Raw genomic sequence first — 22,129 nt, forward strand, 5'->3', positions numbered from 1 at the left:
TTCTAGACACTTTGCTAGGACCTCAAAGAGAGAAGAAAAATACACCTGTAATTGTAATGCTCACAGACAGAAGTGATTGTTCCCAAAAGATGGGTTACAGATAAATGACGATGGGAATTCCAAGGAAGGAGAGGTTTACTTACTACTGGACTGGGGAGAATCAGGAGAGGCTTCCCAAAGGAGGAAATTTGTGAGCTGGAATTTGGACTTAGGGATATTGGGGGAGCGGGGGAAGGGGAGGTAGAAGGCGTCTTTAGTGGAAGTGACACAGGAGCAAAAGCACAGAGCTAGGACAGTACAGGGGACACATCGATGCTATAAGTAGGTCATTTGGGCTTCAGATATAGGGGATGAGGCTTAAAGGTGAGTTGGGACCAAATGGTTGAAGGACTTGCACACCAAGGAGCTTTGAGAGCCATTGACTGAATCCATTCTATTAACATGTAATCAACACAATGCAATATTTAAATGATCTCACAGCTTCTTTAGATGCTCCTTGTTTCTTTCAAATCACTTTATTCTCTTGGTTTTTGTGTCCTCTCCGTACCTTCATGAAGCCTGTGGATAGCAATGGAAGCCCCAGTTTACTAACCTGGAAACAGGAACCCAATAGGCACTGTCAGTATTGGATGGACAGGTTGATCGGCCACACTTGAGGAAGATGGTGCCTCAAGGCCCATGGACTTTATCCCAGACGCTTTCATCCTCACTGAGTACCCCTTCTGCCTGCAGGGTCCTCCAGTGACGCACCTCACGCCCATCACCCCCTGCACCCTCACCTCATGCAGGAACACATGGGCACCAACGTCATTGTTGCCAACACGATACCTGCTCACCTCAGCAACGGACAGATGTGTGAGTGGCCCCGACCCAGGGGGCAGGCAGGTGGGCAATTGGGCTTTACCCAGGAAGGGGTGAGGTTGGGGCCTAAGAGGGAATCTGGAGAAGGTCGGGTCTAGAAGACGGGAAATGGGATAAAACAGTTCTCTGTGCTCCGGGGTAGGGAATGAGGGGTAGGACATCCATTGTGAAGGCTGTTTATTCAGTGAGGTGATGGACGGTCTCCACTGAATGAAGCGGCCCTTGGGATAAGGCAATCCACTGGGTGAGGCTGCCCATTGGGTGAGAATTCCATTAGGTGATGTTGTCCACTAGGTAAAATCGGTCATTGAAGTAAGACTGCCCAATTGGGTAAGGCTATCCATTAGACAGTTGGGTGAGACTATTCACTGGATGAGAACCTCCACTGGGCTAGATGGTCCTCTGAGGTGAAATCTCACAAGAGTGAGTTTGTCATCGGGCAAAGTTCTTCAAAGAGTAAGATTATCATTGGGATGCGGTGGCCCACTAAGATGAGGTTGCATTTCACTGAGATTGTTCTTTGGGAAAGCCGGCCATTGAATAAAGTTGGCCAAGTGGGTCATCGTCAAAATTATTTTCTGAACTGGTAATGGGGCTGGGGCCGTTAGTTTCTGTTACTTAGCTGACTAAAGATCAAAGACATGGTCCTTTTTGAGCCAGTTAGCCAGACCCTTGGGTCGCATCTACTGCTGTTCCTTTTCTCCAAGAAAGGATATTCCTGTCACATGTCCCATTGTCCATAGGGAGAGTCAACCTGGGCCCAGGTTTGAGAGCAGCAGCTGAAGTCTCCATATCAAATGGTGGAAGAGATGGGGGCTATGGGGACTTGGGCAAAAGTTTCTGACCACAGAACCTGACCCAGCCACAGCCTTCCAGACCTCATGGAACTTAGACTTGGTGAGCTGGGACTCAGAAGGTTTGGGCCGTAGGAGACCTTAGAGAGAATCTAGTCTAACTCTCTCATTTTGTAGTAGAGGAAACTAAGTCTCAGAGAGGGGGACGAACTTTCCCAGGACTCTTCGTTTACTCCCCAAAGGGCTGGCATTCTGAGCAGCCCCTGTCTGTCTCTCTATCCCTCCAGCCACCCCTGAGACTCCACAGCCCTCGCCGCCAGGTGGCTCTGGGTCTGAGCCCTACAAGCTCCTGCCGGGAGCCATCGCCACAATCGTCAAGCCCCCCTCTGCAATCCCACAGCCGACCATCACCAAGCAGGAAGTCATCTAGCAAGTCACTAGGGGGAGGGGGCTCTGCCAGCCCCCCGGCCCCCTCAAAGAGCCCCTGATGGTCATTTGGTCACAGTGAAGAAAGCTGTGAAAACAGGGCCAGTCCCAGAGCAGTAATGGAAAGGGCGAGGGCCCTAGAACTTGGGCTACGGGCCACGTCCCACCGCCACCCTTCACTACCCGCTCTGGTGACGGGGTTGTGACTTGGGGAGACCCCAGTTGAAACGTCCTCCACTGCCTCGGACAACTTTTCTCCTGCCGACGCCACTGCCTTCCCTTCATGCTTCACCCCAACTTCTTCACCCCCAAAGGATTGCTGCCTGGAGACGACACAAGACCTTGCTTAAACATGGCTCCCTCCCCACTCAGATTGGTACCTCGTCCCTAGTACTGCCACACTGTCAGACACAGAGCCCTTCTAGGCTGGGTCAGACGGTGGCACCTTACCCATCCCTCTTCTGCTGTCCTAACCGCCACTGTCACCTTCCTCAGTCATCCTAATATCTCCAAAGCCACCTCTCCAGAGGCTGAGGAAGACTTACAAACAACTCCCCCAGTCATCCCGGGAGCATTTTAAAAGCACTGACTGGAGCTAGGCGCAGTGTAGGAGGTTGTCGAGAAGGGAGACTCCATTTCTCCTCTAACCCCTGGCTCTTTCCTTCTTCAGGGATTTGAGTGGAGCCCTTGAGTCAGAGTGATGATCCCTACAGGCGGCCAAAAATGAGAGAACAGTCCAGGGTGGACACTGCAGCCAGGAGCTGGGGGGAGGGCTGGAGTGGTCAGAGAAGACAGCAGGGGGTAGACTGTGCGCCAGGCCTTTAAGGAAGGGCTGGATTCCAGCTGGTGGAGCAGATGAGACAGGACGTTCCAAAGAAGAGCAAACAGCCTGGGCAAGGCGGGGAGGTAAGAAGGAGGGTGTGGAGGGAGATGTTGAAAGACGGGGCGGTCTGGAGCAGAGGGGGCACGCTGGACAGCCTGGGGACCGTGAATACCAGACCGAGACTTGATGACTTGGGTCCACAGGCTGTGAGTAGCCGGGGAGTGATTTGCAGTGAGCCGAGCTTTCAGGCGCTGAAGACCGCAGTCCTACAGAGGTGGGAAGTTTGGGAGGGAGCAGAGACATCACATGGGGCCTGATGATGTCATCCAGGTGAGAGAGATGAAGCTGGGGATGGAGAAGACAGATGGGTGAACCTCAGGTCAGAGTGGCAGCAAGGAGGAATTATTCCACAGGGTCTGTCTCAAGTGCTTCCTCCCGGCACTGTCTTAAGGCACTTGACATGCACCATCTCCTGTCATCCTCCCTACTACCCAGAGATCGTTAGTGAAGATGAAATTGAGATCTAAGAGGTTAAGCCATGTTTCTGAAACTCAGACAGCTAGTATGTGACCAAGCCAAGACTTGATCCCAGGTCTGCCCGGATCAGGAGCTCTTAACCTCGGTGGCTGAAAATCTTCTCTGAAAAGGCCCTTCTGTCCTCACTGGGATTGAGTGGAGGAACTTCCTGCCCCCTTCAGCAGCCTCAGAAGCCGAAGCGTCATTCTTCCCAGGAGCCCTGCCCACCCCCAGGACTAAGACTGGCCTGAGGCTGCACTAAAGTCCACTTCGGGTCCAGAATCCTGTGTGCTGATAAACAAGGAGAATTCATGGCTCCTGGATCCCTTTTGTCTTCACTCCCCAAGTCTGGGGAAGGGGCATTCAGCAGTGCATTGGGAGATAGACCAATGTGACCTGGCATTCTAGAGGTGGGATGGTTTGGGTGGGAGCAAGGAAGAGGTAAGAAGGATTGGATTTGAGACCTGCTCTGTGGGGCATCACTCAGGGCACCTTCTGGAACCATTAAACCCCGGGATGGAACAGCCAGCACCTCATCCATGCAGAATTTTGGAGGCTTTGGGAAAATTCTGGAAAGTGCCGCTGGCCAGTAGGAATTAGTGATGTGTCCTGGGATTGGAGCTGTGCTTAGGGAGGAGAGTGAACAGTCAGACTGACGACCTACCCTCCGCCCAGGGCTGACCCTTCTGAGTGGATGCAGGCAGCACCCCAGTGCCCCCAGATTTCGCCATTAGTCATTGTTCCTTTTTGTGAAAGAGGCATGACGGATATTGGGGCAGGTGTCCAAGGGCAATTGCTACGTCTCCAGTGCTATCAGGGTTGGCTTTCCTGCTCCACCAAGCCGAGTCCCCAGTCCCAGGAGAGGTTGTCTCCTGCTTGGGGTGCTCCATGCTTCCTCAGCCACCCCTTATTCCTGGGGCGCTTCCCCAGAAACCCCAGCCAGGGCGCTCAGACTAGTCTGGGGCAAGGTAGGGAAACTGGAATCATTTTTGGTAATTGTCATTCCCCCTCTTTGCCCCTCCACACACACACCCCCACCCCAGTGTTGCCCAGGCCTCTATCTGTCATGGGAGCAAAGCTGAGATAAGAATTTCCCATGGGTGGGGTTGGGTAGCATTGGCTTTTAAGAGTAACAATCTTCTGGGCCAGGGGGCTAGTTCTTGGTCCCAAATCAACCTCCCTGGAGGAGAAATCCATTCTACTTTAATAATGTTATTGCAACGCAGGAAACACAAAACAAAGAGAATTTAGTTTTCTGACTCTAAACTTGAGGACACGACACCACATTGGAAGATCTCTTTTTTTTTTCTTCACTACCTGAGTCGTGGTCCTAAAACATAAGATCTAATGGACTAAAAGAGGGTTGGGAGGGCAGGCACAGACCCTGTAATTCCTCCACTGAGCCAATCCCTTCTCTAGGCAGCTCTCAGCAGCTTCGAGAACCCACATGGCTCTCCTGAGGGTGGACAAAGGGGAGCAGACCGTCGGAAATGGACGCTCCTCGATTTCTTGTGATGACCAAGCCAATTACTTTTGCCAAGTCGCTCTGTGATTTGCCTTGATTGTGACGAATTTTGAAATTTACATCGAGCATTTCTGGAAGTGGGCTGTGTCCCGCCAGACTGATCAGCATCTTCCAGTGGGTGTGGATGCCATTGGGTCCTGTGCTGTCCCCTGAGCCCCAGTCACTGCCACCCAATGGGGCAAAGAAGCAAAAAAGATTTCTTATTCTTGTGTGTTTTAACAAAAGTTTATAAAAAAAATAAATGGCGCATATGTTTTCTAAGTCCTTGGATGGGTGTCTTTTCTTCCTTTCAGGTTTTAGAAATAAGAATGAGAATAGTCGGGTAGTTCTTTTTCTTTTTAATTAATCAATTAATTTATTTACTGGCTGCGTTTGGTCTTTGTTACTGCACGCAGGTTTTCTCTAGCTGTGGCGAGCAGGGGCTACTCTTTGTTGCGGTGCGCGGGCTTCTCATTGCAGTGGCTTCTCTTGTTGCAGAGCACGGGCTCTAGGCGTGCAGCCTTCAGTACTTGTGGCACGCGGGCTCAGTAGTTGTGGCTCACGGGCCTAGTTGCTCTGTGGCATGTGGGATCTCCCCAGACCAGGGCTCGAACCCGTGTCCCCTGCGTTGGCAGGTGGATTCTTAACCACTGCGCCACCAGGGAAGCCCCTGATCCCTCCCTCCAGGGGTGTTGGCAGGATGGACTTGAATGAGATCATAGCAGCTACGAGAGCTGCCGTGTATATGAGGTGCACAGAGAGTGCCCACCCCAGGGGACTTTGTGAGTGTGGACTCTTCACCACCCCCTGACTAGTGAGAAGCTAACCGTTGAGATTTCCAGCCTCAGAGGCACCCATTCGCTGCCTGCCTGATCCCGGGGGCCACTCCCACCATCCCCTGTGCCTTCCCTCCACTCCCGAGCACCAGGAAATAATCTCTATAATATTGCACCAGAAGCCTCGTCCATGCCGCTGCCAGCATGGACGTGGGGTGGGGGCCAGAGGAGGCTATTGCAGTCCTAGAGTGTGCTTAATAAATCCATATCAAAGCCATAAACCTTGGGCTGCCATAAATTCCTCTGGCCTTGGCTCTCCACCTCATCAGCCCTTTGCCCCAGTTAATCTCAGATCTCCGCGTGGGCGGCCAGAGCTGCAAGGCTGCTTTCCAGTTTAGCTGCGGAACAACATCAGCTCAGATGACACACAGCACATCCCATTATCCCTATTTTAGAGACCATGAAACTGAGGTTCAGAGAGGTGAGGAAACTTGTCCAAGGCACAAAGCCAGTGAGCAGCTGAGCCAGGACACAAATCCCATGCTGCTTCTACCAACCCATGCGGCCCCCTGAGAACTGGGAATTCGCCTCCCCGCTACCAAGGTTGCTTCCCCAGCCATGACACTAGAGGCTTTTATCCCTTTATCCCAAATGGAGCCCCCATTGCTCAATAAACGGGAAGGAGAAGTGGGAGGGGCTCTGGGTGACAGGCTGTGTGAGATCCAAAGGAATTTTCATGCAGCGTGAATGAGCTATCGTCACAAATTGGTGGGGTCACCCTACTTCTTCTTTTGGGGAACCCAGATCACTTTTTTTTTTTTTGCGGTACGCGGGCCTCTCACTGTCGTGACCTCTCCCGTTGCGGAGCACAGGCTCAGCGGCCATGGCTCACGGGCCCAGCTACTCCGCGGCATGTGGGATCTTCCCGGACCGGGGCACGAACCCGTGTCCCCTGCCTTGGCAGGTGGACTCTCAACCACTGCGCCACCAGGGAAGTCCCCCCAGATCACTTTTGATCTACATTTCTTGAATCATGTGTCCTCTGTAAATTCCAAGGCATGATCTAAGAGACATGAGTCGCAGGATCCCATGTAGCTCTTTGGTGATGGAGGACATACAGCCACATCCTGTCTCCAAGGCCCACGTTTATTGACCTCTTCCTCTCTGCCAGACATTGCTGGACATAATATAATCCCCACGACAACGCCCTGAGTCAGATATTTGTGTTGTATTTTACAAACGAGGAAGGGACTCGTCCAAGGTTCAGAGCTGACCCAAGAGCTGAGGTTCAAACGCCCATTGTCTGACCCCAGGGGCCACCATAATGGGATCAGGGAGGATGCTGATGACTCAGTCACTGTGTGGTGAGCACAGAAGTAGTGCGAACAGTGGAAAGTTCAATTTGACAAATATTGGTGGGCGGAGCCCTGGGCCAGAGCATCCTGGGGGTTATGGAGAAGTGGTGCCACAAGGTGCCTCCCTCTTAGAGTTTACAATTTTCACTCGTAGAGGGGAAAATTACAGGCAGTTGAATATTAAGAGCCAAAGGAGTAAAAGTGACAGCTGGGAGATGGTAGTTTGGTGGGGGGATGACTGCAGTCTGGGAAAGTCTCACTTGCTGGAGGATTCAGAGGCCATGGGACATAGAACAGACAGAAGTGAGTTCAAGGTTGGGAGAGATGGAGCAGCAGTCACGGCAGGCAGCAGGAAGCACAGCCCATGGATGGGAGGGAGGATAGAGACGAGCGTTCCCGGCCAGCGGTCACTGTACATGCCACCTGATCCTCTCTACACCCGAGTACCACTGTGCTTTCCCTTACTTACTATTTTTCTTTAAATCAATTCATAAGCATTCTCCTTCCACTGATCACTGACGTAAGTGGAAAACCAGTATCACTTGCCAGGTAAATAGAAGGTGACTGCAAAATTAGAGTGAAAAGAAAACAATATTTTTAAGGTGGAGCCATATAGGATTGCCCAGGGAAAGCTCTACACTTCCTTCTTCAAACGGGAAATTGACAAGTACTTAGATGTGAAAGGCATATGTTTCCAGTGGAGACTTTCTCTGTAAGGTTCTAGGAGGAAGGAAGACTTGTGAAGAGGCAGGCTTTGGCGACAATGTCACTGAGTACCATCTCTGCGTGTCCCTCAAATCACTCAGCATGCCACTGAGGTCCTCAACCCACACCTGGAAGCACACCATGGCGGCTGGTCTGGGCGGGGGGGGAGGGCCTCAAACACTGGGCAACCGGAATTTCTTTGGGGGAAATAGGAAATCACTGGAGATCGGAGATCAGGGGAAGGCTGTGGCCAGATCTGTTTTTGTTTTGTTTTGTTTTGTTTTTTGCGGTACGCGGGCCCCTCACTGCTGTGGCCTCTCCCGTTGCGGAGCACAGACTCCGGACGCGCAGGCTCAGCGGCCATGGCTCACGAGCCCAGCCGCCTCGCGGCATGTGGGATCTTCCCGGACCGGGGCACGAACCCGTGTTCCCTGCATCAGCAGGCGGACTCCCAACCACTGCGCCACCAGGGAAGCCCCAGATCTGTGTTTTTAAAGGCTCATTCTGGCAGCTTTGTGGAGGATGGATTGGACAGGATGCAACTGTAAACAGGGAGACCAGTGAAGATGCTCACGTGTTGGGCCAGGTGAGAGATGGTGAGGCCTGTGCCCGATGGAGGCAGTACAGATGTAGAGGAGGGACCAGTTCAAGAGACATATGTGCATTCATTCACTCACTCAACAAATGTCTATTGGGCGTCCGTTATGTGCTGTGCCCTTGTCTAGGTAGGCACCAGGGTACACAGGTGAGCAAGACAGAGTCCCTGACTTCCTGAGGTCTACCTCCTAGAGGAAGCACTCAGACAATGTTTGAGGGAATAAATTTAAAAAGGTAATGTGAAATAGTCAAGTGCTGTCAGACTGTAAACGGTCAAGTTCTTTGAAAGTAAAGCAAGGGGACTTCCCTGGTGGCGCAGTGGTTAAGAGTCCGCCTGCCAATGCAGGGGACACGGGTTCGAGCCCTGGTCGGGGAAGATCCCACACGCCGTGGAACAACTAAGCCCGTGTGCCACAACTACTGAGCCTGCGCTCTAAAGCCCGCGAGCCACAACTACTGAAGCCCGTGCGCCTAGAGCTCGTGCTCTGGAACAAGAGAAGCCACCGCAATGAGAAGCCCGTGCACTGCAACGAAGAGTAGCCCCTGCTCGCCACAACTAGATAAAGCCCACGCACAGCAAAGAAGACCCAACACAGCCAAAAATAAATAAATGTTTTTTTTTTTAAAAAAGAAAGAAAGCCAGTAAAGCAAGCTATGGTGCCTGTGAATATGAAATAAAAACAACAAGTAGGTTAATTTGAAAGTGTTGAGGATGGAATAACATCAGATCGTGGGGTCAGGGAGGGCCTCCCCGAGGATGTGAGTCTGGGCTGAGCTCTGGAGGTTGAGAAGGGGCCAGCCTCGCAGAGCTCTGGGGGAAAGGCAGGAACCACAAGTGTAAAAGCCCTGTGGTGGGAACCAGCTGAGCCTCTTGGAGGCTGAACACAGGGGTCTGTGTGGCTGGAGCAATGTGGGAGGAGATGGAGTCTGGCAGGTGGGCAGGGCCAGGACCGGGGGGGCGGGGCCTTCTAGGCGATGAGAAAGGTCGTAGATTTCATTGTTGGTGCAATGGGAAACTCTTGGAGGTTTTTCAACAGGGAACTGATGTGATCTGATTCATGTTCTAAAGAGGTCACTCTCTGCTGTGTAGAGAAGGGACTCCGTGGAACAGAGTGAAAGCAGAAAAGCCCAGAGGTGGTATGTGCAGTAGTTCCGGGGAGAGACCGTGGCAGCTTGGACTAGAGTGGTGTGGTAGGCAGAATTTTAAGGTGACCCCAAGACTCCTGCCCCCTGGTCTAGACACATCTTCTCTATGTTATTCAATCAGACACAAATCTAGATGCGAAGGGATTCTGCAGCTGTAATGAAGGTCCCAAACCAGTGATTTTGTGATATAGAGATTATCATTGACGGGCCTTCCCTAATCAGTTGAGTCCTTGGGGTGGGGGGCTGGGCTCTTTCTGGCATATAAAATTAGAAGCAGGAGAGGGATTCGTCGTGAGGGAGGCTGTCTGTGGCTGGCTTTGAAGATGGAGGTGGCCACATGGCAAGGAATGTGGGTGGTCTCTAGAAGTTGAGAGTGACCCTCCCCAGTGGACAGGCAGCTGGGAAATGGTGACCTCAATCCTGCAACAGTGAGGAACTGAATTCAGGCAACAACCCGAATGAGCCTGGAGGTGGCTCTTTCCCCAGAGCCGTCTGGTAGGAATACAGCCCTTGACTTCAGCTGTAAGACCCTGGGCAGAGAACCCCATTACACCATGCCTGGACATCTGACCAGACACTGTGAGATAACGAACGGGCATCTTTTTGAGCCACTGAGTTTGGGGTAATTTGTTACACAGCATTGAAAACTAACACAGGTGGTGGTGGGGAATGGTGATCAGGTCGGGATGTTTTGGAAGCCACACTGCCAAGACCTTGCTAATGGATTGGATGTGTGAAGGAAAGAGGAGAAGTAACCATGGGGCTGGTGGCGCTGATTATTGAAATGAGGAAGGCTAGAGCAGCTCTAGATTTGGGTTAGGAAGCAGAGTTCTGTTGGGGATGCCAATTTGAGATGCCAATTAAACATCCAAGGAATTACTGGATATACAAGCCTAGAGCTCAGGGAAAAGTTGAGCTGCAGAGGAAAAGTCCAAGCCACAAGTACAGATCTGATTTAAAAGCCAAATGAAAATACTGCTCAGCAAGAGAAAGCAGTGGACTATTGATCAAGCAAGATGGGTCTCAAATGCATCATTCTGAGTGCAAGAAGTCAGACCCCCGGGACTTCCCTGGTGGTCCAGCGGCTAAGACTCCTCGCTCCCAATGCAGGGGGCCCAGGTTCCATCCCTGGTCAGGGAACTAGATCCCACATGCCGCAACTAAGAGTTCGCATGCCGCAACTAAAAGATCCGGCATGTGGCAACGAAGATCCCTCTTGCCACAAGTAAGACCCGGCGCAGCCAAATAAATAAATATTGAAGAAAAGAAAAGAAAAGAAAAGAAGTCAGAGCCCCAAAGCTACATGCGATATGACTTCCTCTATAGGATATTCTGGAAAAGGCAACACTCTAGGGACACATGCTGTGGTTGCCAGGGGCTAAGGATGGGGTAGAGGGTTCGAATACAAAGGGGCACAGAGGGGTCTTGGGGTGATGGCAATGTTCTGTATCTTGACTGTGGTAGGGGTTACATCACCATATACATTTGCTAAAACTTGCAGAGCCACAACATTAAAAAGGGTGAGTTTTAGAATATGGAAATTATACCTTAACTTTTTTTTAAATGAAAGAAAAAAAGCCAAATAGTTGCTTGAGCTCATTTCAAAAAGGGAGTGTAAAACAGCGGAGAGCTGTAGGGGAAGACTTCACTCGGGGTTCCTCCACGATCCTGGTCAGAAAGAGGAAAAGGGACCAAGAACAGGAGAGATGGATGTCAAAGGTGAGGGAAAGGGATTCAGGCAACGTTGGTTGTGGGCCTACTATGTGCTAAGGGCGCTGCCACACTCCTTGTCTCGTGTATCTGGCTCAGTGAGCCGGGAGGCAGGTTAAATGAACTGTCCTTGTTTCACAGACGAGAGGAAGTGACTTGCCCTTGGTCCGCACAGACCATCACAGTGGTGTGCCCTGCACTCTATTTGTTTGTTGAATGAATGAATGAACAAATGAATGAACGAATGAATGAATGTCACTGTGCTCCAGGTGCTGAGGTGTCGCCAACAGGTTCAAACTGAGGATATGAGAACATGGTCTTCTTTGAGAAGTCGGGGCCATAAAACCTGTTCTGTTTCCTGACTTGCGCAATGCCGGCCCCTCCCCCTGCGGCTCTGAAATTGCTCCCCGGCCTTGAGAAGGGCTCCCCGGGCTTATCTCAGGGGGAGAGTGAAACTGTAAAAACCTTTATGGCTTTGAGATCATGTCTGGCAGTGGCAGCGATTGTCGCCATAAACCTGAGCAGCCCTGAGAGGGAGGGCGATGCCTGGGGCCAGGAGAGTCAGGGGACAGTTGAACACTGCCCAGGGGCGGTCCCTGCAGAGCCCATCGCACACTTCCCACACTTCACCCCTGCGTAAACCCTAAGAGGCAGCAGTGGCTGTGATATTTTTTAAAAATTCTTCAACTCACCTTTTTTTTCCCATTACATTTCTGACGTTAGGACGTGTCTTTAAATCAATCGCAGCCGACAATCACTGTTGGTTAAATCGGGTGGTGGTCAGACCTCGTTGGTTCTGGTCATTATTTCCGAGGGCCCAACTGGTCAACTGCACCCCCTGTGTACTTCCTCACAAATGATTGATTTAAGGACCATCTGAGGGAGGGACGGGAGTCCTGGTTGCTTCCTGAAAACCTTCCGTTGACACCTGATAAGAGCAAGAAAGCGCCAGGGTCAAACCTTCAGAATCAGAGCAAGCAGGTTGGAAGAAAGTCCTGGAGACTGTAGTGGAACATTCTTTCAGGAAACGGTGGGTGACCAAATATTTTAACAGTAACGGAGGACAAGACTGCGTGAAAAAATATGGACGAGGAAGGTTCTGTGTGGAAAGTTATCTAGATGGTCTGGATGCTGACTGGGAAGAAGTTTGAGGAGTTCCTTAACTAATTTATTTCACTTATATTTTCCTTTATATCTATGTGCAAGGGTATTGTATGATTTTAAAGATATCTCGGAGCTCTTTAATAAAAATAAAATAAAATAACTTAATTGTCAGTGTGTTTTCTTTCTTAATGGAACACAAAATGTTAGTGCCTCTTACAATTGAAACATCTTAGGTTGGATTCTACCCATTTCATAGATGAGAAAACTAAGGACACAAGAGGGCACGGGGTTAATAAACAGTAGGGCCGGGGTTCTCTCTGATAACAGATCCTGTTGTCTTTCTAATACCCAAAGCTGACTTGTACACAGACACTGATTTCCCATCTCCCTCAAAGATCTTGCCCCCAGGCAAAGTCTGCCATCCCAAGGGTCTCTGGGAGGCAGCAAGCTTCCCTGTTGTTCAAAATTTAAGCAGGAGAGGGCTTGCAGGAAGCCTTTTTCCCAATGGACCTACAGCCCCTATTACCCCTCACCAAGTCAGCAACCCCAGCCTGGCCAAGCCCACCCCAGTCTGGACCATCACACGTCCTTTGGGCTCTTCCTAAGACTGTAGTGCATGTGTCCAACACAGCCCCATCCTTAATCACCTGTCTTGCCCTGAGCAGACTGGACTCTCACCTTATTTTACAGATGAGGAAACTGAGGCCCAGAGAGGCTGCCTGGTTCTCTCACGGTCACAGGTGAGTCAGTGTCAGGGAAGACTCTGGAATCCAGGGCTCAAAATCCAATGCCCTTTCCAACTTCACAGATTTCCTAGATCCAGAAGAGACAGGCTGGGATGAGAGTGCAGGGATTCCAAGTGGGTCAAAAGAAAGGACTTTCTGGCCAGAGGGATTGCTGAGTCCTGAACATGTAGTCAGGCAGTAATGCCAGTCTTTACCTGCATCTTCTAAGACCAAGAATTTCTGGGACAGCTGCGCTTACAGGGGAAGCACAGGCGCTGTCTTATTCAGAGGATGGGGCCAAACTACACTTGTCATCTTTCCCATCCACGTCGGATCCTACCTCTCTCTCTTAAAACCCTCTAATGGCTTCCCATCATTTCTAGAACAAAATTCAATCCCCTCACCAGGGCCCAAGAGCCTATATAAAGTGACTCCTGACCACTTCTCCGAGGTCCTCTCCTACCACTCTGCCCGTTGTTCACTCCATTCCAGCCCCCTTGGCCTCCCCTCTGTTCCTCAACACACCAAAGCTGTTCTCATTTCATAGCCTCACAGCCTTCACCCTGATGTTCCCTTTTTCTGGAACATTCTTTTCCTGGCTCTTCCCATGGCCACTTCCTTTTAACCATTCAGGTCTCTGCTCAAATGTTGCCTCTTAGAGTCGCCTTCCCTGACCAACTTAGCTAAATAGATGAGGCTTTGCAGGCTATATAGTTTCTGCTGCAACTACTTAAATCTGCCTTTATAGCACAAAGGCAGCCATAAACAATATATAAGTGAATGGCATGGCTGAGTTCCAATAAAACTTTATTTATAAAAGCAGGCAGAAGGGAAAAAAAAAAAAGCAGGCAGGAGGCCAGATTTGGCCAATGACCATAGTTTGCTGACCCTTGCTCTAAATTATTGTCTTGTTTGATTTTCATCATTGTGCTTACAACTATCTGAAACTATTTTTTTAATATTGATTTATTGTCTTCCCCTACCCTTCCCCCCTAGACTGTCAACTCTAGCCTGCTGTCAGTCTTGTCCCACACTGTTGTAGTAGCCAGGCTCCAAGAAGGCCCCCAGTGAGCCCCACTTCCTGGTATTCACACCATCGTGTCATCCTCCCCCAAACTGGATAAGACTGTCTTGTGTGATCACTAGGATATTGTGGAAATTTAAAAGTGTGACTTTCAAGGCTAGGTTATAAAAGACATTGTGGTTTTCATTTTGCTGTGTTGGATCATTTGCTCTGAGGAAGCCAGCAGCCATGTTGTAAGGACACTCAAGGAGCTTTGTGGTGGGGTCCACATGGAGAGGAGCTGAGGCCTCCTGTCAACCGCTAGCCATGTGAATGAGCCATCTTGGAAGTAGACCTTTCAGCCACAGTCAAGTCCTGGCTGACACTTTAACTGCAACCTCATGGGAGACCCTAAGCCAGACCATCCAGCTAAGCCGCTCCTGAAGTCCTATCACACAAAAACTGTGACATAAGAAATGTTTGCTGTTTCAAATTAGGATAAGTTGTTATGCAGCCATAGATAAAATACAGTTGCCCAGCACAATGTCTGGCACATAGTACGTGCTCAATAAATATTGGTTAATAAATATGTTAGGTGCTCAATAAATATTATAGAAGGACACATTATAGAAATAAATATTTGAAAGGTATAAATGTAATACTACATAAATATACATAAAAATATAAACTGAGTAATATGGAAGGGCACAACTGAGACTTTCTTAATCCACTAACAGTCCTTGGACAAGGTACCTATGCAAGAATTCTTCCAATCTTGAGAGCCTAAGCTTCCAGAATTCTCAGTTTCTGTGTTTCTAATACTCTCTGAGTTGATGATTATATGACTCTGAGATTTTAGGTTTCTGTTTCACCAAGTCCATGATTCTATGATTTTGTGATTCTGTGATTCTGACGTATTGTGATTCATTTATCAATACATATTTTTGTTCAGAAACTCTTCTCTGCCAGGCACAATGTCAGGAGCTAGGGGCTCAGTAGAGAAAGGACGAGCCCTGTTTCTGCCCTCCCGTGGCTCATGAGCTGAGGGGGACACAGGCTAGCACATGGGCATATATGACCCACAGTGAGTGCCATGCAGGTAGGCACAGGCACTGTGGGTGGGAGGTCGGGGTGGGGAAGGAGGCACCAACCCAGCCTCCTGGGGACGAGTGTGAGCAGAAATGGCTTCCCAGAGGAGCCAGGAAGAGAGAGAGAGAGAGCATTCCAACCAGAGGAAGGGGGCACTGGTGTACACTGTGTTCCAAATGAGGGAAACAACAAGTGCAAAGGTCCAGGGGTTAGGGAGAGAGAGACTACGCAGCATATCCAGTAAATTAAACCGAGGTTCGTCTGAGTTGGTGTAGAGTTAGGGGCTGGGGGCATGCCGGAGAGAGGTAAAGTGGCAAGAGACTATGGCCAGATGACAGAGGACCTAGTAAACCATGTGAAGGAGTTTGAATTTTATCCTGAGGGCAAAGGGGAGCCAATGAAGCATTTTAAGAGGAAGAGTGACACAGTCTGCTTAGAGAAAAATGCCTCTGGCTGCTGTTGCAGGTTTGGAAAGAGGAGAGACCAAGGAAGAGGCCGAACAAGACCCCAGGTGAGAGAAGAAGAGGCCTGGATGCATGGGAGATGGGCCCAAGAGAGGCATTTCATCTGCGCTGTGGTGAACAGGTGGGGCGTGTGGATTATACTGGTAACCTGTGAATCCAGGACTCCTGGACTTCATGATTCTGAGATTCTCTGATTCTGTGCTCAAAACTCCGTAATTCTTCAACACAAAATGCCTGTTGATATCAGTATACGTTTACAGTCCCCAGCCTCACACTGCCCTGCATCTCTCCTTTCTGAGCCTCACTTTTCCTTGTTTGCAAAGTGGGGATCATCAATCCCTTCCATGCAGAGTAGCCAGGAGGTGAGAGCTGCCATGTGGTCAGCACCTAAAGCAAGGTGGGTGGTCCATCCATGGTAGGCATCTTTGCCCTAAGTGCTGGACATTCAGACATTGTCAGGAAAGAACCGAGTCCTAAGATGACGAGAGATCAGAATGGAAGAGCAGAGGTAAGGAATAGCCCTGTTCTCATCTGCTCCTGGTGACCTGGGTTGCTCTGGTTTCTGGGCTTCTAGATGGGCATCTGGTGCCAGATTTGCTTGTTTGCTTCCAGGTACCAGCAGGTTTACCAGCTGGCCATCGGGATCCCTTTATCTGTAGCTTGATGGCCCTCTCAGCTCTTCCTTCTGGTCTTAAGCTCCCCCAAGGGCTGCAGACACCAGCTGGGGGGAGCCAGGCAGGGCCTGGTATTTCTTGGGCAGGTCTGAGCCACGCCAAGTATCACCCAGTTGGTTGGAGCCGACCAGCTTCCAAGCCAGTCCACTCCCAAGGTTACAGTATAGGCACTTTCTTCTTAGGCAATGACTCTGTTGGCTCAGACCAGAGCACGTCCTGGGAGACAGAAACCTCACTCATCTCCCCCAAATGACAATACGTGGGCCCGAGAGGGACCCAAGGCTTATGTGTCCTCCTTTTTTACAATTTGCTTCTTGCCAGTGGTTCAGCTTTAATTCCATGTAATCCACAAAACATCAGTTGAACAACACAACTGTGGGCAAACCCCACAGAATGGGCAGACCACTTAGAGACTCACTCCTTTCTTGGAGGAGGAAACGGGAAGCTGAGAGAGATGTGCCTAAAACCACCCGGTGTTTAGTGAAGGGTTGGGCTTAGAGTTCAAGGCCAGAGCTCTCCACCCGTTTCTCTGCACACAGTAGGGGCTCCACAACTTCAGTGAAATTAAGTCAAATTAGGAGTTTAAGTGACACACGTCGTATACATTACCTGCTAGCATTTGCACTGGCTATTTCTAGAAGTGAGAGGAGACTGGAGAGAAAGGTGGCCTCTGGGAGGTGAGCTGGGCAGCTGGGGTCAGGGGTGGGAGGAAGACCTACTTTTAATTTTATGCCCTTTTGTACCTTTCCAATGTTTTAGAACAGAGTCAATCAATCAAACAAACAATCATGATTAAATAAACAATTAAGTGAGCCAGGCTCTTTTGTAACTCCATTCCTATGTACACGCTGTTCCCTCTGGATGAAATACCCTTTCCCAGTTTGCTCTACCTGGAAAACTCCTACGCAAGTTACAAGACTGAACTCAAATCTCCAGTGTCTGAAGCCTGCTGCTGCCTCCCCGTGATGGTTACTCTCCATTCGTCCACCACCTCCACACACCATCATCCGCCCTGCTCTGTGTCCCAGGAGGCACCCAGGCCTCCTGACTTCTCATTGGATTCCGCCAAAGAGAGGCATCAACCGGAGATTCAAAGGCAGGATGAGGGAGAAGTGGGGGTGTTTATGCCATCCGCCTCCTGCCTGTTTTGCTTTATTCTTGTCAGGGGCTGCATTTCTCCATGGCCTCACTTCCACGGTTCCAGCTATTTCCAGGAGCAGTAACACCGTTCCCTCTCTCACCCCTTTAGGTCTGGGGGTGATAACGGCTCCCCACATTTCTAGTCCCTGGGTACCTCACTATTCCTTGAAGATTCCTTGAAGATTCCCTTAGCCTGCCCACAGCTCCATCCATTAAATTTGCTTCAGTGAAGCCGATGGTTCTCAACCTGGAGATCTTGCTTCTCAGGGGACATTTGGCAACATCTGAAGGCATCTTTCGTTGTCATGACTGGTACAGGAGTGCTACTGGCACCTAGTGGGTGGAGGCCAGGGAGGCTGCTCAACATTCTACAATGCACAAGGCACCTCCCCTCTCCAACAGAGAATTATTCAGCCCCAAACGTTAATGGTGCTGAAATGAAGAAACCCTGATTTTTTTTTTTTTTCTTCTTTTGGCCGCTCCGCACAGCTTGCGGGATCTTAGGACCAGGGATGGAAGCCGTGCCCCCAGCAGTGGAAGCATGGAGTCCTAATGCTGGACCGCCAGGGAAGTCCTAGATAAACCCTTATTTAAACAGTTGAGATGCCAGCTGCTCCCTGCCTCGACACTGGCTGTTCATGGCTGGGGGTTCTGGACACCTGCTGCCTTCTCGGTACTGTGGTATGATCTACTCCTTTACGTGCTTGTTGTTGGTTTCCTCTTAATGGCAAAATGATGGAAAGACCCAGTCTTTGCACTCACGTCATCCACAGTACAGTAGGGAGAGACCCTGGTGAGCTGGGTGCCCCATCAGACTTGAGTCTCTGAGGGCAGGGTCTCTGTGTCATTCACCACATAGCCCCAGGAGGAGGAGGTCAGCAGACATTTGCTGACTGAGCCAAGAAATCCTTCAACAGTGTTTTAAAACAGGCTGCAGACAACACGGGACTAGACTCAGTGGCTAAACAGGACCCAGAGAACCTGGGTGATTTTCCCTGTGACATAAATTCCAAGGAAACCACCGTTAGGCAAATATATACAGAATGAATGAATAATGAATGAGTGATAGTCTTGGGATAGGAGTGGCTGGGCAGGATAGAAGGCAATAAGGAAAGAAGGCAAGAAGAAGGTGTCTCATCTTTCAAATGGGTATCATAGTAGAACCCATCTCCTAAGATTATTATTTTTTTAATAAATTTGTTTATTTATTTTTGGCTGTGTTGGGCCTTCATACGTGGGCGTGGCTCCTCACTGCGGTGGCTTCTCTTGTTGCACGGGCTCTAGGCACGCAGGCTTCAGTAGCTGCAGCACGTGGGCTCAGTAGTTGTGGCTTGTGGGCTCTAGAGCGCAGGCTCAGGAGTTGTGACGCACGGGCTTTCTTGCTCCGTGGCGTGTGGGATCTTCCCGGACCAGGGCTCGAACCCGCGTCCCCTGCATTGGGAGGGGGATTCTTAACCACTGTGCCCCCAGCGAAGTCCCACCCACCTCTAAGATTACTGTGAGAATAAAGTGAGTGGAAAGCACAGTGTGTTACCTAGTACCTGGTTAGCACAAAAGAAACAGTATCCATCTGCTACCTGGAGGAAGTGATGGAGGAGAAGCATAAAAGTGGGGGCTGGGGAACAGCTCTGCCAGGAACAGGGGCTGCTTTGCACCCCTGGGCCTCAGTTTCCCCATCTACAAAATGGGAAAAATGTAGGCAAGATTAGTGCTTTGCAGAAACTATATCATAAAGGATACTTTTAGGGGTTCCACAACGCGTGATTCAAACACTGCTTTCAAAATCAAATCTATAATTTAATAAAAGTAAGAAGCCCAGTGTGTTAAGTTACTGACAGTGAGGGATCACTGTCAGGCAAACCGAGGGTGACCAGCTCATCCCATTTTGCCCAGGACTTTTCCAGTTTTAGCAGTGCAAGTCCCATGTCCTAAAAACCCCCTCAGTTTTGGGCAAACTGAGATGATTGGCCACCCTAGCAGGTCAGATGACCAGCCTGCCCACAAAATTTAAAAAACAATAAATAGCTAACATTATGTTGAATATATAGTAATGATGATAATAACTTTTTTTGTGGGGGGGCCATGCCGTGTGGCATGCAGGATCTCAGCTCCCGGACCAGGGATTGAACCCACGCCCCCTGCAATGGAAACACAGAGTCTTAACCACTGGACTGCCAGGGAAGTCCCAATAACAAATTTTCTGAGCATTCAAATATGCATTCGAAAATTTAAACGAGTGGATTCAACTTATATTCTAACTTGAGTTGCCAGATCTATCTGTTGTGGTGTAGACCACAGAATAAAGCACTTTGGGGCCACCTCTGCTGAATTAAAGCTGGAGTGGAAGATGCAAATGTTTATAGGGCCAAACAACTAGGTCCTACTGTATAGCACAGGGAGCTATATTCAGTATCTTGTGATAAACCATAATGTAAAAGAATATGAAAAAGAATATATATACATATATATGTATATATATATATATATACATATATATATATCTAAATCACTTTGCTGTATAGTAGAAATTAACACAACATTGTAAATCAACTATACTTCAACAAAATAAATTTAAAAAATAAATAAAGGCCATGCGTAACTAGTAAAAAGAAAAATGTTAACAGGGCCAAGTGGGCAATATTGGTGAGTGAGGTGGGCCTGCGCAACAGGGGGTGGTGGCAACAATGGCAAAATCGGAATAGAACGCGTTGCTGAGAAGGGGCAGCCGGCTCTCAGCTCCAGGCCCTGAGACCAGGGGTCCAGCATTGGCAGATCTTCCAAGAAAAGCCAGACGTTGCTCTTTAACAGCAACCAATTCAGTGAAAACAAAACAAAACAAATACTACGTGTGTGAAACAAAACCTATCTGTGAGTCAAACCCAGTCCCTGCCTGCTAACCCCCCAGTGAGCTGCTTTTAAAAAATCACTATTTAAAATTGTGATATATTCATACAATGGGACGCTATACAGCAATGAGAATGAATGAACTCTAGCGATAAAAAATATGGATGAATCTCACAAAAGTAAGCCAGACACAAACAACTACAGCCTATATTCCGTGTCTATAAAGTTCGACCACAGACCAAAATAATCTAGGGTGTTAGGAGGCAAGGTCACGGTTACTCTTGAGAGGGGTGTGACTGGAAGAGGCACGAGGAGGGCTTCTGGGGACTGGCCGGGGTCCCTGTCTTCGTCTGGGTGCCAGAGACATGGTGGTGTGCTCTTTGTGATGACTGAGCTGTCCACTTCGGCTTGGTGCGTTTTTTAAAATGTATGCCGTATATTTTTAATTATATAAAAATGTTGAAACATACGTACACACAGAGTTTTACTGTTTGGAAATACTTCTCTGGATGAAGCAGGACTGTGCTTGGACACAAACGAAATCAAATGTTGGAATAATTGGCTCCGGAGGCTGGTTTCCCTGCAAGGAGCGTCTGATGGCTCTTTGTTGGATAAATGAGAAGAACACATTTGTCAGGAATGCCCTGATTTAAAACTGTGTCATTTAATAAAACAGCCTCGTTTTTCTCATTGATCATTTTGTATGCTGATATCTGTGTCGAGAATTCTGTCTGTTTTGTTCATTTCTTTTACCCAAGTTCTTGGGTGCTTGAAATTATAAAATAACTTTCTATACCTTTTATATCAGGCTTTCATGGGAAAAGGGTTTCACGGCTAAGAAAATACGAGAACCTTAAGGGTGAGGTTCTAAAATTCTGCCTATCAGAAGTCTCCAAAGGGCAGGATGGCTATGGGGGTGATTCACGGGGCAGGGATGGTGGGAGGAGAGCGCCCATGCAAGGAGTGGGGGGGTGGGGGGGAGGGAAGGCTGCAGCCATTTCTCAAAGGGCGTGTTTCCATTTACAAAGGGCCTTTTTATCCGTTAGTCATCTCTTCAGCAAACACGTCCCAAGAGCCCACTCCGTGCCAGGTTACAAGGGTGCAAATTAATCCAATAATCACAAAGACCGGACTACTAACGGTGGCAAAGTATCATCAGTGCCTACGGCTGGGACCCTCGCTGGTTTCTGCCCCCCCCCCCCCGTCACCGACACCGCTCCTCCAACCTGGTACTGATCTTTACTATCCCAACTCCATAGTCGCCACCTCACTGAACTCCCTGCCCCTCTCAGGTCTCTAAATCAATTCTCCCCGGAGTGTTTTTATAAAGTACAAGTCAGAAGATGGCCACTCCTACTCTACCCCAACTCAAAAGTTATACCCGGGCCACAGAGAGTGACATCCGAATTCCACATTGATTGCCTCTGCTCTCCTCTCTCCAGTAACGCTGGTCCAGCTCAGGGCCTTTGCTCTTGCCCTTCCCTCTGCCTGGACTCCCCTTCTCTCATCTCTTCAATAGGCTGCTGATTCTTGCATTTCAGATGTCACCACAAATGTCACCCACTCTCAAGAAGCTGCCAACACAGGGGCCTCTCTGGGGGAGGACTGCAAAACTGGGGATGGGAAGATGGCAGGGAGAAGCGCTTTTGGCTGGGTGACGTTGTGTACTGCTTGAATTTTGTACCGTGTGCATATTCAAATAGACTATTAATTTAAACAGAAGTGTCTCCTTGGAGAGGCCTCTCTGGAAAGTGACCTTTCCCAGTTACTTCCTCTTATGGTGCTCTAATCCTCCTTTATGAAGTGTTTAATATAGTTTGTAATTGCCTTGGTTTTTGTTTTGTTTTGGTTTGATTCTCTTTTTAGTTTATTG

The 22,129-nt window shown here is 49.3% G+C and overlaps 1 protein-coding gene across 2 annotated transcripts in view; it reads left to right on the forward strand.

Moving 5' to 3' along the window:
- The window catches only part of HNF4A (hepatocyte nuclear factor 4 alpha), a 29,610-nt gene extending 24,404 nt beyond the window's left edge, over positions 1 to 5,206 (forward strand). Inside the window, exons 9-10 of one of the 2 annotated variants that reach the window (XM_065893006.1) lie at positions 733 to 885; positions 1,943 to 2,351. In XM_065893006.1, coding sequence (XP_065749078.1) covers positions 733 to 885; positions 1,943 to 2,085 — 296 coding nt within the window. In that variant the 3' untranslated portion in view covers positions 2,086 to 2,351. Of the gene's footprint in view, positions 1 to 732; positions 886 to 1,942 lie in introns of both variants that reach the window. The other variant, XM_065893007.1, reaches the window with a different exon arrangement.
- Positions 5,207 to 22,129: the final 16,923 nt, after the last annotated feature.

Source organism: Phocoena phocoena, chromosome 15 (genome assembly GCF_963924675.1).
Source record: "Phocoena phocoena chromosome 15, mPhoPho1.1, whole genome shotgun sequence".
Classification (NCBI taxonomy): domain Eukaryota; kingdom Metazoa; phylum Chordata; class Mammalia; order Artiodactyla; family Phocoenidae; genus Phocoena; species Phocoena phocoena.